This window comes from Eleutherodactylus coqui, chromosome 9 (assembly GCF_035609145.1).
Source record: "Eleutherodactylus coqui strain aEleCoq1 chromosome 9, aEleCoq1.hap1, whole genome shotgun sequence".
Taxonomy (NCBI): Eukaryota; Metazoa; Chordata; class Amphibia; order Anura; family Eleutherodactylidae; genus Eleutherodactylus; species Eleutherodactylus coqui.
This window is the reverse complement of record NC_089845.1, coordinates 35,639,868-35,654,447: the sequence shown is the minus strand read 5'-3', so window position 1 is coordinate 35,654,447 and position 14,580 is coordinate 35,639,868. Positions and strand designations below refer to the sequence as shown.

General features: G+C 45.4%; 1 protein-coding gene across 1 annotated transcript in view; it reads left to right on the top strand.

Moving 5' to 3' along the window:
• LOC136578989 (dynein axonemal heavy chain 5-like) overlaps nt 1–14,580 on the top strand; it is a 363,128-nt gene that overhangs the window by 22,123 nt on the left and 326,425 nt on the right. The window contains exons 11-13 of the mRNA XM_066579223.1: nt 5,119–5,212; nt 8,511–8,609; nt 12,535–12,716. Coding sequence (XP_066435320.1) covers nt 5,119–5,212; nt 8,511–8,609; nt 12,535–12,716 — 375 coding nt within the window. The remainder of the gene's footprint in view (nt 1–5,118; nt 5,213–8,510; nt 8,610–12,534; nt 12,717–14,580) is intronic.

Sequence of the window (14,580 nt, the reverse complement as noted above, 5' to 3'; positions counted from 1 at the left end):
GGAAGCGTCTCCGTGCAGGAGAAGCTCCCGCGGTGCACAGAGGAGCTAGAGGAAGTCAGTCAGCAGGCAGACCGAGGGCTCTACATCGTGCCGCCCTCCCCCGACTCCTACAGTCGTCCTCAGCCAGCAGGGGAATGGAGGTGGAGCGGCCGACACACAGCGGGAGCCTGACAGAAAGTGTAAGTACTGATTACACATGTCTGTCTCAGTGGGGGAGGGGAGTCAGAGCAGCAGGCAGTGTGAGAGGGGAAGGGAATCAGGTGGGGGCATCCTGTGTCAGAAGGGGCAGAGACAGCCATGAAGGGGCATGGGATGAACCATGCTAGGGCATCCTGTGTCAGAAGGGGGAGAGAGAGCCATGAAGGGGCATGGGATGAACCAGGCTAGGGCATCGTGTGTCAGAAGGGGCAGAGACAGCCATGAAGGGGCAGGGGGTGAACCATGCATGGGCATCCTATGTCAGAAGGGGCAGAGACAGCCATGAAGGGGCATGGGATGTACCATGCTAGGGCATCCTGTGTCAGAAGGGGAAGAGACGACCATGAAGGGGCAGAGGTGAACCATGCACGGGCATCCTGTGTGATGGGAGAGCCATAAGCCCATTCTCACACTGGCGCTGATTACTGCGGCTCTTTGAATGCTGCGGTGATAGACTCCCATTGTTTTCAATAGATCCTTGCAGACATGGGCTCGATTTTGCGCGCTGTTTGCTCTATTTTGCCAGTTTTGGCGCACCTCATCAGTGATGTTGTGCGCTAAAACCCAGTATGGGCAAAAAACGAAAGTAAAATCGCAGCGAACACCGCAATCAAAATGGCAGAGTTTTACCGAGCGCCTGTGTGAGAGCGGCTTGAAGCCAATGTCACACACCATCAGTAAAACGCTGCATTTCAAAAGCCGCGATTTTGAGTGGTGTTTAACCCCTTCCCTCCCCATGATGTAAGAGTACGTCATGGGAGCGGGGTACTTCCCGCAAATTGACGTACCCTAACGCCATAGGGATAGCGCGAGATCATGACAGATCTCACGCTATCCTGCAGCTGGCCTCCCGCTTCAGCAGCGGCGGTGCATCGGAGATGCGCCCCCCGCTGTTAACCCCTTCCCTTTCGCGATCTATGTAGATCGCGGCATGGGAAGGGTTCACAGAGGGAGAGCGCTCCCTCTGTGAAGTTGCGGGGCTCTCACGATATAATCGTAGAGAGCCCGGCTGGTTGCCATGGCAATAGGACTCCAGATACTGGTGTCCTGTATTGCCAGAGCCTATGATAACTGTATAAGCGATAAGACATGGCAGGACAAAAGTCCTGCCATGCCTTATCACAGCGATCATCAGTACTGTGCTTTTAAGTCCCTCAGAGGGACATAGATGGTGTAAAAAAAAAAAAGATAATAAAAATGTGAAAAAAAGAAATGTAAAAAAACCCCTTTTTTATGCTTTTTCTCATATTAGCATAAAAAAAGGTTAAAAAAAATTAAAATGGCACATATTTGGCATCGACACGTCCGTAACGATGTGTAGAATAAATTGAACATGCTTTTTATTCTGCACAGCAAAAAGCGTAAAAAAAACGCTAAAAAACAGAGGTAAAAGATTTCCAAAAAAAGGGGTTTTACTGCAGAAAAATGGAAAAACCTAAAAAAAAATATTTTGGTATCATTGTAACCGTACCGACCCGCAGAAAAAAATATATTCTGTCTTTTATGCTACATGATTAACGCTGTAAAAAAAATCCATGCCAGAATTGATGCGTTTTCTCATAAAAAAGATTAATAAAAGTTTTACAATATAGTCTATGCACCCAAAAATGGCACCATTGAAAACTACAGTTCGCCACGCGAAAAACAAGCCCTCATACGGCCGCGTCGATGGAAAAATAAAAAAGTTATGACTTTTGAAAACTGAAGATGAAAATCCGCCAAAAATCGTTGTGTCCTTAAGCCCCAAGTAGGCCATGTCCTTAAGGGGTTAAGAACACATTGTACAGCTCTACACTGCGATCTTTACGCACCCCATCATTATAAAGGGGGGTTAGGTGTGGTAAAAAGTACTTAAACACATGAAAATAGAGCAGACAGCTCTCGAAAGTCGCGGTGTTAGAAATGCCTCATCCGAACGTTAGTCTGCCAAGTTCCATTGAACTCAATGAAGGCGTTGTACAGCGTTTACCGTGGTGTTTGAAACGCCGCGGTAAACGCTGTAAAAAAGCGTTGTGTTTGAGAGTGGCCTAAGGGTATATTCCCAAGTACGTAAAATAGCGCAGATTGTCCGCAGCGGACAATTCACACCAAGTTCTGCATCAAAACCACCTCAGAAAAAAAAGTCAAAATCCGCGCCATTGGTGAAGGCTTTGGCGCAGGTTTTTATGTGTATCCGCAGAAGATTTCACCCTTCCAATTTTCTTTTGTGGTTTTGATGTAAAATTTTGTGCGGATCGTCCGATTGAAACGAGCTGTTTCTTGGGCACAGACTCTAAGACCAGCTTCACACGGGTGATAACGCAGAATTATGAAGCCCAGGCTTTTCAATGTTTTTTTTTCACATTTTCGACATTTTCACTGATGTGATGTTGTGTGGGGAAAAAAAATTCGCTGCCTGCCCTATCTTTGTGCGTTCTGCTCTTTTTTATTGCCCATGTTTCCCCATGGAGCCTTTGTTTTATCGTATCGCACGAACTTGCGATTTTAGTGCAATGCGATTTTTAACATTAGAAAGTCCTATTGTCTTTCTCTCTTTCTCGCAAGAAAACTGCAAACGACGGCAATGTTTTTGCCAAAAAAAGCATCGCTGACGCTCAGACATCTCTATGAGAAAAACTGCAATATTGCTGCAATTTTGCGATCGCCCTTGTAAATCTAGCCTAAGGGCATGGGGAGGGGGGCCCAAGCTGAACTTCTGCACCCGGGCCCATGAGTCTCTAGTTACGCCCCTGACCTCAATTTAAAAAAAAAAAAAAAGCAAGTGTGCGTACATGAATCACCAGAGACAGACAGTAAGCAGGCCTGCTAGCTAGAGACTTGGATATACCATGCTGTTCAGCCTGATCTTTTCCGGAACTTTGTGTCAAGAAAAACAGATCTGTTCTCCTGCTTACGAGCTTCTAAGCTACTCTTCTGTCAAAAACTGACTGGGTGTGGTGAGTCGCCATTCTTAAGTTAGCCCTGTCTACAGAAACCTTACTTTGCAATTGGCTAGGATACTCCATTGTGAATGTGTACATAAACTGTAAATTGCTTCAAGCCTGTGCTGCCTGTTATGATTATTAGCTAGCTATAGTCAGGCCGGTAATACTAAACGTTAGCATTTATATAACATCCACCTACTGTTTCATTATCTTTGTGCCAGCATATTTCCCTGCTGTTATCAGTTGTAATAAAAATCTACTTGTTTGTATGCCTGGTTCCCACCTTGTATTCTGACCGCTGTGTCTCCTACCACTTACCACAACATCGGAGTCCAAGAGCTTTACGTTACGCCTCTAGATCTATTTAAACTCGTTTTATTAAGAATAACAGAACATATCAAATTTTATTACTCAGTGACAACCTGAATGTAACGTGGTTCCAGTCTACAAATCCGTTACAATTACCTAAAGTAATATACACTGTATAACATAGGGTATTTGAAAAGCTAGTTTGCAGAGTTCAGGATATTCTCATCATACCTATGGAGTGCTAAGTGGCACCTGGACGGGTCGAAAACCTCATTTGGTCAACCAATTGCTGAAATGCATTTTGTGTATGGGTTGTGGTTGATGAACCACACCAAAATTCCCAGATTTTATAGAATTTACCTTTCTATTTTTGTATACAATTTTTTTTTTTTTTTTTTTGATATGGGAGAATAGAATTGACTTGATTACACCATTGGGGGAGCGTCGGGGGTCTCCTATCCATCCAGTGCAATGCTACAGCCTTACGGGCCAGAAACAATATATCACTAAAAAAGATACGGGTATGGAATTGAGACCGCTCTTCATCCAGTATACCTAGCAGACAGTCAGCAAATTTGGTGGAAGTGGCGCCCCCAATAGTTGTCCCAGGAAGTCTGTAACCTCCGTCCAGAAGGAGTATACCAGCGGGCAGCTCCACATCAAATGGTTAAAATTAGCATTGGGTGTCTGACAGCGATGACATTGTGTGTTGGGGGTTCTATTCATCCTAAAGAGTCTGCTTGGTGTCAGATAGCATTGATGTATAATGTGTAGATGGATCAGTTTGTTAGCTCTGGCGAGACTGAAGTGTAGGAGGACATTGCGTACTCCACTCCTCATCAGAGAGCGAGAGGATTATTTCTCGCCATTTGTCCAGGACCCCCAGCTTCACGTGTGATATTTTAGCATGAATGAGGTGCGTATAGATCAGTGAGATTAACCGCCTAGGTTCCTGCTTGGGGTTCGTGGAAAGGGATTGATGTGGCTCGGGGCATTGAGCGCATGTCTGAGTTGGAGGTATCTGTTGAAGCTGGTCCTGGCGATCTGGTAAAGCTGCTGCAGCTCCTCAAAGGAGACCAAAACCCTCTAGATCTATTTAAAATAGTTTATTAATCCAAGTAAAGTTTACAGCCATCAGCCCAGAATTTGCTTCTTCTCAGAGAAACTGACATGCTATAAAAATGGCCCTATAGCTTTGCCCCTGACATCATTGAATGGCTGTGATTGGCTAATGCAGCGCCAGCTTTCATTGGCTGACGCTGCACCGAGTTAGCCAATCAGAGCATTAGCTTTCTGGAGGCAGGGCATTCAAGCCCCACATCCAGAAAGCAATGCTCTGTCGGCGAGGAGGAGGGAGAGACAGCCTGCAGCAGCGCCGCATAACGCCACGGGAGGTCAGTATTGGTTTTTTTTTCTTCTACAGCTTATACCCGGCATATAAGACGACCCCCGACTTTGGAGGAAATTCTCCTGGGTTAAAAGGCCGTCTTATACGCCAGAAAATACGGTACGTTGTTGTGCTAAAAGTTGGACTAAGACCTCTATTGTGGAAGTTGTGGTGCAGATCAGAATATTGTAAATCAGTAGTTATAATAATAATTAGAACCATGAACCGTTTTGGAAAATGTCTCTTTATTTGTAGTTATCTTGATTTTAATTACTGACATACATGTTTTTCTTTCTTAAGTCTTTTAGACGAGATTAAAAGCCCTAAAGTCAGGAAGGTACTCAGCATCCTCCAAGCGGCTAAGTCCAGGATGTTAAAGCAATGGAAAGAACTGGTACCTTCTTTTATTTAACTCTTTATGTTCTGTTTATATAATGGACATTTATTTTGCTCTAGAAGCAGTAAAAGGCGTTATCCGAGTTCTACTATTTCTGTACAACCAGCCCCCCCATGCAATAACATAACTAAACATATACCCCCTCTCCCTCCCCGCTCACACTGTTTCCCACAGCACTGCTCGGTCCTCCACTCCTGCAGTCCCACCCAGTTCATGGGATGTCACAGGTGCTGCAATCCAGTTTAGCGATCCAGAGCTGTGCTCTGTTATTGGCTGAAGGGCCTGTGACATCCTGTAAACACACTGGGGAAGCATGTAAAGATGACGTCAAAAGGGAGACCAGAGTAGCACCCCAGGAAACAGGAGCGGGTGTAGGGGAGTATATGCTTATTTGCTGCCTGGGGGTCTGGCTGTACAGAAATGTTAGAACTTGGAATACCCCTTTAAACTATGGATATGTCATGCACATGTCATCGTGGGGTGGGGCTTTTGTGGCCTGATGCTTCGAACTTCCTAAGGGAACTGTGGTACTGTCTTACAAATTCATCATCAAGGAAACCTTTTAACAGAAGGGATTTTTGAAAGCAGATAACATTGGTTTCAATCATTATATTTTATTACATGCTCAAATTGCAGAAAATCAACAACCGGTTAAGCTTAGTACATATGCGAGAAATATCTGATCTTGATATTTTTAAAGTAAATTTATGCAAATAAAGCAGTTTGGGGACTCGGGCGAGGACTTTGTTACTTTTGATGGCAAGAATAACACAACCTGCAGTGTTATTTTTGCCATCAAAACTATACAGTATTATTGTAGCCATACTACACATATTGCCATAGAAAGATGCTACTGATGTTGTATTGGTATTCAGAGATGTGTGTTGATAGTAGATTAATGCCCTTTCCAGGGCTTACTGTCTTAGTACACTTATTGTCAAAAAATTCCACCACCTAGAAGAAAGAGTTGTCAGAATCGGATGAAACTTTCTCTGTGTGATTGTAACATTGTTATATGTAAGTGATTACACTATCAGAGCAAAGGGAGCATTTATTGTGGAGACCTGACCACTTGAAGGGAGGCTCTAATACCCTGTTGAACGCCCTTGGATACAAGATGTGGTACAGATAGACATGGACGCTCTAGTACCCTGTTGGGCCACCTTGGATACAAGATGTGATACAGATGGACATGGAGGCTCTAGTACCCTGTTGGGCCACGTCTAGCTTGGATACAAGATGTGATATGGATGGGCATGGAGGCTCTAGTACCCTGTTGGGCCACGGCTAGCTTGGATACAAGATGTGATATGGATGGGCATGGAGGCTCTAGTACCCTGTTGGGCCACGGCTAGCTTGGATACAAGATGTGATATGGATGGGCAAGGTGGCTCAGTGCCCTGTTTGGCTGCCTCTAGCTTGGATACAAGATGTGATACGCGTGGACATGGAGGCTCTAGTACCCTGTTGTACCGCCTCTAGCTTGGATACAAGATGGATACAAGATGTGTTACAGATGGACATGGAGGCTCTAGTACCCTGTTGGGCCTCTTCTAGCTTGGATACAAGATGTGATATGGACAGGCATAGAGGCTTTAGTGCCTTGTTTGGATGCCTCTAGCTTGGATACACGATGTGATATGGATAGGCATGGAGGCTCTACTGCCCTGTTTGGCTGCCTCTAGCTTGGATACAAGATGTGATACGGTCCGACATGGAGGCATACAGGTTCTATATAGTATCCTGACGCTCCACATTTGCTGTAAATGATCCTCTAGATTGGCCAAGCTCGTAGGCTGTCGAAGTTGGGATCCCAGGTGGTCCCATACATGTTCTATCAATGGTGTTAAATCTGGCGACTGGACAGCCACGGAAGTGTGACAATGTCGTGGAGGTTCCTGTGACCCCCCCCCCCCTCCTCTTGTGTGTGCGGCTGAGAATTATCCTGCTGCCTCTGGGAAGCCATGAGAGGAACACGTGGCTACAGAATGTCCTGAACATATCGCTGAGCTGTCATTGTCCCTCATACCACTACTAGGGGGGACCGAATGTTGTATGCGATGGCCCCCAGACCATCATACCATTGCTCCACAGCAAATGCAGGATTGAGGCACTCAACTTTGTCTCCAGAGACCAATGGGGCCATCGTCTGTGCCCAAACTAAGCCTTGATTCGTCGCTGAAGACAGCCCGGTACCACTCTGTAGGGTCCAGTTTTGTCATTCAGAACACCACTGCAAACAGAGGTGATGGTGGGTGTTAAAGGCCGTACACATAGCTGGTGTCGTGAACCAAATGTCCTTCAGAGAAGCACATGGAAATAGTTCTGACAAATAGAAGAACGTGTAACGATGGTATTACCTGTCTCTGGATGGCAGACACTTGGAGCTGCTGTTGGATGATCAGGCGATCCTCTCTACTGGTGGTCTTTAGGGCGTCCTGAGCTCTGTCATCTCGTGTTCTCTCACACATCCACTGAGCCCAACACCTCCTAACAGTCTGGTCAGAACGACCCGGTGGGGGATGATTCATCGATTCGACCATCCAGCTTCTCCCATCCCAATAATGCGCCCCTTGCAGACTCTGGTAACGGGATGAAATCTCTTCTCTGCGTCGTAGAGGCGTCTAGTGGCCAACAAGCTCCACACAAGCAGAAAAAGAGGTCACTGCACACAAGGAGCCTCCGAGAGCCTCTTATAGGCCAAGGATGGAACCACTTTTAGGGCCTCCGGTGACAAGACCGTTCATCTAATCACCACAACTCTAAGCATTTACATAATCGAGATGGAACTGTATGCCGAGTTTTGGAACAAAACAACAACTCCTTCTAGGTGCTGGATTGTTCTTTGACAATGAGTGCAGTTCACAAATGCTTATAAGAGAGCCTTTATTTTAGCAATAACTAATATAAGTGTATGAGACACTGATCAGCACCCTGAAACTGAAGAAGGTGATATTCTAGATGTTGGTTTATATGGCAGTCTTCCTAATAAGAGGCTCCAAAACTTTATTGCACTTGGTTTACTGCCAGTCTATAAAAGTGCAATAGCCGGTGTCACTGTTGAAATATGTTTTGAGCAAAGTCCTTCATATCCTACAGCTAAACTGAGAACAATTTATTCTACTAGAAAGGTAACTTTCTGCATTGCAGTTTGACATTTTTACCGCTGTTCTGGGAAGTCACATTGTATATCAGTAGATCTGAAAACAGCAGTAATTCCAGTAATGATTTTCTTTTCCCCTATTTGTTAATGCAATTAACTAAATGTTGATTGTTGTTTATTATCTTTGGACAGGACTGCAATGTAACAAATGCTGCCAATGAAGCAAAGGACAATGTGAAATACTTGTACACACTAGACAGGTTCTTTGGACCGTTGGGCAAAGCCTCTCCCGTAAGTACTTTGGCCTTAATAGAGATGTCCGACATGTCTTAAAATGTACCAGGTAAGTGTATAAAAGAAAGAACAGAAAACCTAACTCACCTCCCCCCCCTTCGCAGTGAGGAGGAGATTGAATGGAGCGGCGGTTGTGCATGTACGATACCACTCCGTTCATGTTCAATGGGGCTGACGAAGATAGCCGAGAACTTGTACTTGGTTATTTCCATCAGCCCCACTGAAATGAATTGAACAGGCTCAACCACTGCTCCATTCAAATGGACGTCACTGCGGGTGGGTGCAGAGAGCTCGCAGTGAATAGATGAGCGGGACCCCCGTTCTCAAGAATCTCAGTGGTGAGACCCCCACTGATCAGACTTTTCTTGCCTATCTTGGGATAACCCCTTCCAATGTGACTGCTCAGGTCTCTGCCACTCCAGTCCCGGAAACTCTTGCAATGGCCATGTGCCATTCGTGCATACATGACCGCTGAGGTCAGTGATTGGCTGCAGCGGTCATGTGAATGATGAATGGTATGTGACCACTGAAGGAGCTTCCAGGGCTGGACCAGCAAAGACCTGAGCTGCAGCGCTGGATCTGCAGTAGATTTAAAAGCAGAGTTGTGTTATGTCTTTCACTTATACACTTATCTGCTCTGGGCAGACATCCCCTTTAATTAGTTTAGATTGCTATATAACGTCATGCATTTATTTTGTGGCTAAAAGAATGAAAATACTGGATGTCACGGAGTTGGTGACACAGCAGTGACATCACCCTGTTGCTACAAATTTTCCTCCTTTCTAAGGGCCGGCTTACCCGAGCGTATCCGTGAAATGCTGTGTGTATAACGCTGTGTGAGCCGGCGGTGTGCAGTCATATCGCTGTGTAGAGCAGCGATTTTGCACTGCGTGTGATGGCGTAACTCACACATGCTGTCCGGCGCAGTCTGACTTGTCTCTTTTTTTAATTTTTTTATTTTCTACTCTGTCTCTTAGCAACATTGTGTATAAATGCCGCACATATGCAATCTAATTGCGTATGTACAGCGTTTATTAGCCGCCCATAGAGAGCAATAGGTCTCTGTTGCTTGTAATACACAGTAAAATAGAACGTGCTGCATTCTTTGTACGCACGTATTATGCTCAATAAAAAACACCACTGGTGTGAGTGGGTCAACGAAAATTAATGTACTTTCATTGACTCCATTCACCGCATATTACATGCGTGTATATTGTGTGCGTAATACACAATGAAATTACACTTGTGTGAGCCTGCGCTAAGTAGAAGTTAAAATCTTTTCCAATATAAATGGGAGATAAATTTGCTGGTGTGCAGCACACACAATATGTAATAAATACACTCTTTGTCAAAACACTCCCGCCCCCAGAAGAAGTTGTCATTTTGCTGCAGATCCCGTCCTCCAGTTCCATCTCAGGCAGATCTGTAAATGATGAGAGTTGTGGTGATTAGATGGACGGTCTTGTCACCGGAGGTCCTAAAAGTGCTTCCCCCTTATAAGAGGCTCTCAGAGGCTCCTTGTGTGTAATGGCCTCTTCTTCCGCTTGTGTAGAGCTTGTTGGCCACTAGACGCCTCTACGACGCAGAGAAGAGATTTCACCCCGTTACCAGAGTCTTAGAGGGGCGCATTATTGGGATGTTAGAAGCTGGATGGTCGTATCGACGACGACGAATTGTCCCCACCAGCCGTTCTGTCCAGAGTGTTAGGAGGTGTCGGGACCAGTGGATGTGTGAGGGCACACAAGGTGACTGGGCTCAGGATGCCCCCTACAAACCACCAGTAGAGAGGAGCGTCTGACCAGACTGTTAGGAGGTGCTAGAATCAGTGGATGGGGGCACAAAAAGTGACCAGGCTCAGGACGCCCCCTGCAGACTAACAGTAGAGAGGAGCGTCTGACCAGACTGTTAGGGGGTGTTGGGACCGGTGGATGTGTGAGGGCGCACAAGATGACCGGGCTATAGACCACCAGTAGAGAGGAGCGTCTGATCGTCCAACAAGTATGCTCAGAGACATCCAGAGACAGGGGGCGCCATCATTACACCTCTGTGTCTGTTAGAACCATTTTCAGGTGCTTGGCTGAAGGACGTTTGGTCTCTCAGTGCCCATTACATGTATGGCTTTGACACCCATCAACCATCCCCTCCGTTTGCAGTGGAGTCATGAAGTGTCTGGAAACCTCGGAGTGAGCACCTCAATCCTGCCTTTGCTGTGGAGCGGCACACTGCCCCCTGCTGGTGTGATGATCTGGGGGGTCATCACATACAACAGTCAGTCCCCCTAGTAATGGTACGAGGGACAATGACAGCTCAGCGATATGTTCAGGACATCCTGCAGCCACATGTGTTCCTCTCATGGTGGCTTCCAAGAGGCAGCAGGATAATGCTTGGCTGCACACACAAGGGGGTCACAGGAGTCCACACAACATTGTTAAAATTCCGAGGCTGCCTGGTAGTCAGATTTATCACCAATAGAACATGTATGGGACCATCTTTGATGCCAATATTGACAACCTACAGCTTTGCACAATCTAGAGGCTCAGTTACAGCAAATGTGGAATGATATGCTACCGGATACCATACCTCCATGCCCACCCGTATCACATCTTGTATCCAAGTTAGAGGTGGTACAACAGGGTACTACAGCCTCTGTGCCCACCCGTATCACATCTTGTATACAAGCTAGAGGTGGTACAACAGGGTACTAGAGCCTCCATGCCCACCCCTATCACATCTTGTATCCAAGCTAGAGGCGGTACAACAGGGTACTAGAGCCTCCATGCCCACTTGCATCACATCCTGTATCCAAGCTACAGGGGTACAACAGGGTACTAGAGCCGCCATGTTCCCCCATATCACATCTTGTATACAAGTTATAGACGGTACAACAGGTTACTAGAGCCTCCATGCCCGCCTGTATCACATCTTGTATCCAAGCTAGAGGTGATACAACAGGGTACTAGAGCCTCCATGCCCGCCCATATGACATCTTGTATCTAAGCTAAAGGGGTACAACAGGGTACTAGAGCCACCATGTCTCCCCATATCATGTCTTGTATCCAAGCTAGAGGGGTACAAGAGGGTACTAGAGCTTCCATGCCCACCCCTATCACATCTTGTATCCAAGCTAGAGGCAGTACAACAGGGTACTAAAGCCTCCATGCCCACCTGCATCACATCTTGTATCCAAGCTAGAGGTGGTACAACAGGGTACTAGAGCCTCCATGCCTGCCTGTATCACATCTTGTATACAAGCTAGAGGTGATACAACAGGGTACTAGAGCCTCCATGACTGCTTGTATCACATCTTGTATCCAAGCTAGAGGTGATACAACAGGGTGCTAGAGGTGATACAACAGGGTACTAGAGCCTCCATGCCTGTCCGTATCACATCTTGTATCCAAGCTAGAGGCGGTACAACAGAGTACTAGAGCCTCCATGCCTGTCCGTATCACATCTTGTATCCAAGCTAGAGGCGGTACAACAGGGTACTAGAGCCTCCCTACAAGGGGTCAGTTTTCCACAATAAATGCTCCTTTTGCTGTGATACTGTAATCACTTACTTATAACAATGTTATAATCAAACAGAGAAAGTTTCATCCCCTCCGACAACTTCTAGGAGGAGGGATTGGTCCTGACAATGCGTGTATGTTGGCTGTGTCTTCTGGTAGGCAGTAATTCGGAGCACCACTCAGGTGTGTTTTTCTTTTTCCCCTTAATCCTGACCTATTACATGACCTATAAATCTCAGTTGTCTTCTGTCACCCCTGTTATGTTATTGTGACAGTTATGGCTAATAATTATTTTGGAGTTTTTGTTTTATTAGGGATGAAGATTTATTAACCTGATGATGGTTCCAGCATGTCCTACATTGGGACACATTTGTCTGGGCATCGTAAGACTGACTTATTCTTTCTCTGTCCAGGCTTCTATGGTAGAACACATTCCAAGCCTGATGAACAGCATCCGTATGATCTACAGCACATCCCAGTATTATAATACTTCAGAGCACATGACATCCCTCTTCCTAAAAGTCACCAATCAAATTGTGACTGCGTGCAAGAATTATCTGAACCAGGGAGTGGTGAAGATCTGGGACCTTCCAAGGTGGAGTATGGACATTTCTAAGGAGTCATATATAGCGATTATAATCCACGATTAGTAAGGTTTTGTTTAGTTTTAATTATCCTCATAGATTTCCTGTACGGCGGTGGTTCCTTCTTCATAGAGTTTAACATCACAGTAAAGGGATCTGGTGCAGTAGCTTCACTTACTGTATCTGTACATACATGCACATAGAAGACTGGTGGTCTCATCACAAATATCAAAATGGCCCCCCGTTGTGGTGGTAGATTGTTATGGTGCTTGCTTCTCCATCCAGGTCCTTTCCATTACTATTGGATATATTCAACAACCCTTTGTTTGCTAACAAAGCACTTTTCTATAGAGGGGGGATACTGCTGGGGTTCCCAACCCTTGGTATCAAAGGGAAAGATACCAACGACGGCTAGGCTTCCTTTTTCGGCAGGTCCCTTACAAGCCGCATGGCCTTCTATGATATGTGTGCTCAGGTTGTAGCTCCACAGACCGTATATTAATTCGCATTGCTTCAAAAAAGTTCAACCCGATGGGATTCTCATAACAGCCCCTATTCCATTCTGCTAGATGGATCTACTCATAGTTTTGCTTTCATAGCAAATAGACCTATGGGGAGATAATTTCGGATATAGGTGTGACTTATTATATATACAACACAGTACTGCTGATGTAGAAGTTCCTCAATCTGATGCATACGGTATATTTAGCCTTCCCTATAGTGAACACCATATCGTTTAGACCAGTGCGGCACAACTCTTTCTGGTCTGAGGGCCACATTGCCATTTCCAAGGGCCACATGGGTATTCCTATCTGAGACATTTATGGTTTATCCTAAAGTATATGTATAATAAATCGAAGTTCCACTTCCAAGATGCCTGCCTATTGTGAAATCAGCACTCCAGAGAGGAGGAGACAATGCATGTGGATCTCTCCATTGTCGATCATAGATATCGAGCTAATGGCCAGCATTTCACGAGGCCTATAAACTACAATAAAGAAAGCTGCATGTATATACGATGGCTCAAACTTATATCTTCATTTCTGGATGCCAAACGGGTCAAGAGACTTTATACTAGTAATACATAGGGGAGCCAGAAATGACTACAAGGGCACCCATAGTACATGTCCTAATATATAGAGACCAGACATGGCTGCATAGTGCACCCTTAGTACTTGTCCTAATATATAGGAGACCCAGATATGGTTACACAGTACACCCTTAGTACTTGTCCTAATATATAGGAGACCCAGATATGGTTACACAGTACACCCTTAGTACTTGTCCTACTATATAGTGGACCCAGACATGACTACACAGGGCACCCTTAGTAATTGTCCTAATATATAGGAGACCCAGACATGACTACACAGGGCACCCTTAGTAATTGTCCTAATATATAGGAGACCCAGACATGACTACACAGGGCACCCTTAGTACTTGTCCTAATATATAGGGACCCAGACATGACTTCACAGTCAACCATTAGTACTTGTCCTAATATATAGGAGACCCAGATATGGTTACACAGTGCACCCTTAGTACTTGTCCTAATATATAGGGGACGCAGACATGACTACACAGTGCACCCTTAGTACTTGTCCTAATATATAGGAGACCAGATATGGCTACACAGTGCACCCTTAGTACTTGTCCTAATATATAGGGGACCCAGACATGACTACACAGAGCGCCCTTAGTACTTGTCCTAATATATAGGGACCCAGACATGACTTCACAGTCAACCATTAGTACTTGTCCTAATATATAGGAGACCCAGATATGGTTACACAGTGCACCCTTAGTACTTGTCCTAATATATAGGAGACCAGATATGGCTACACAGTGCACCCTTAGTACTTGTCCTAATATATA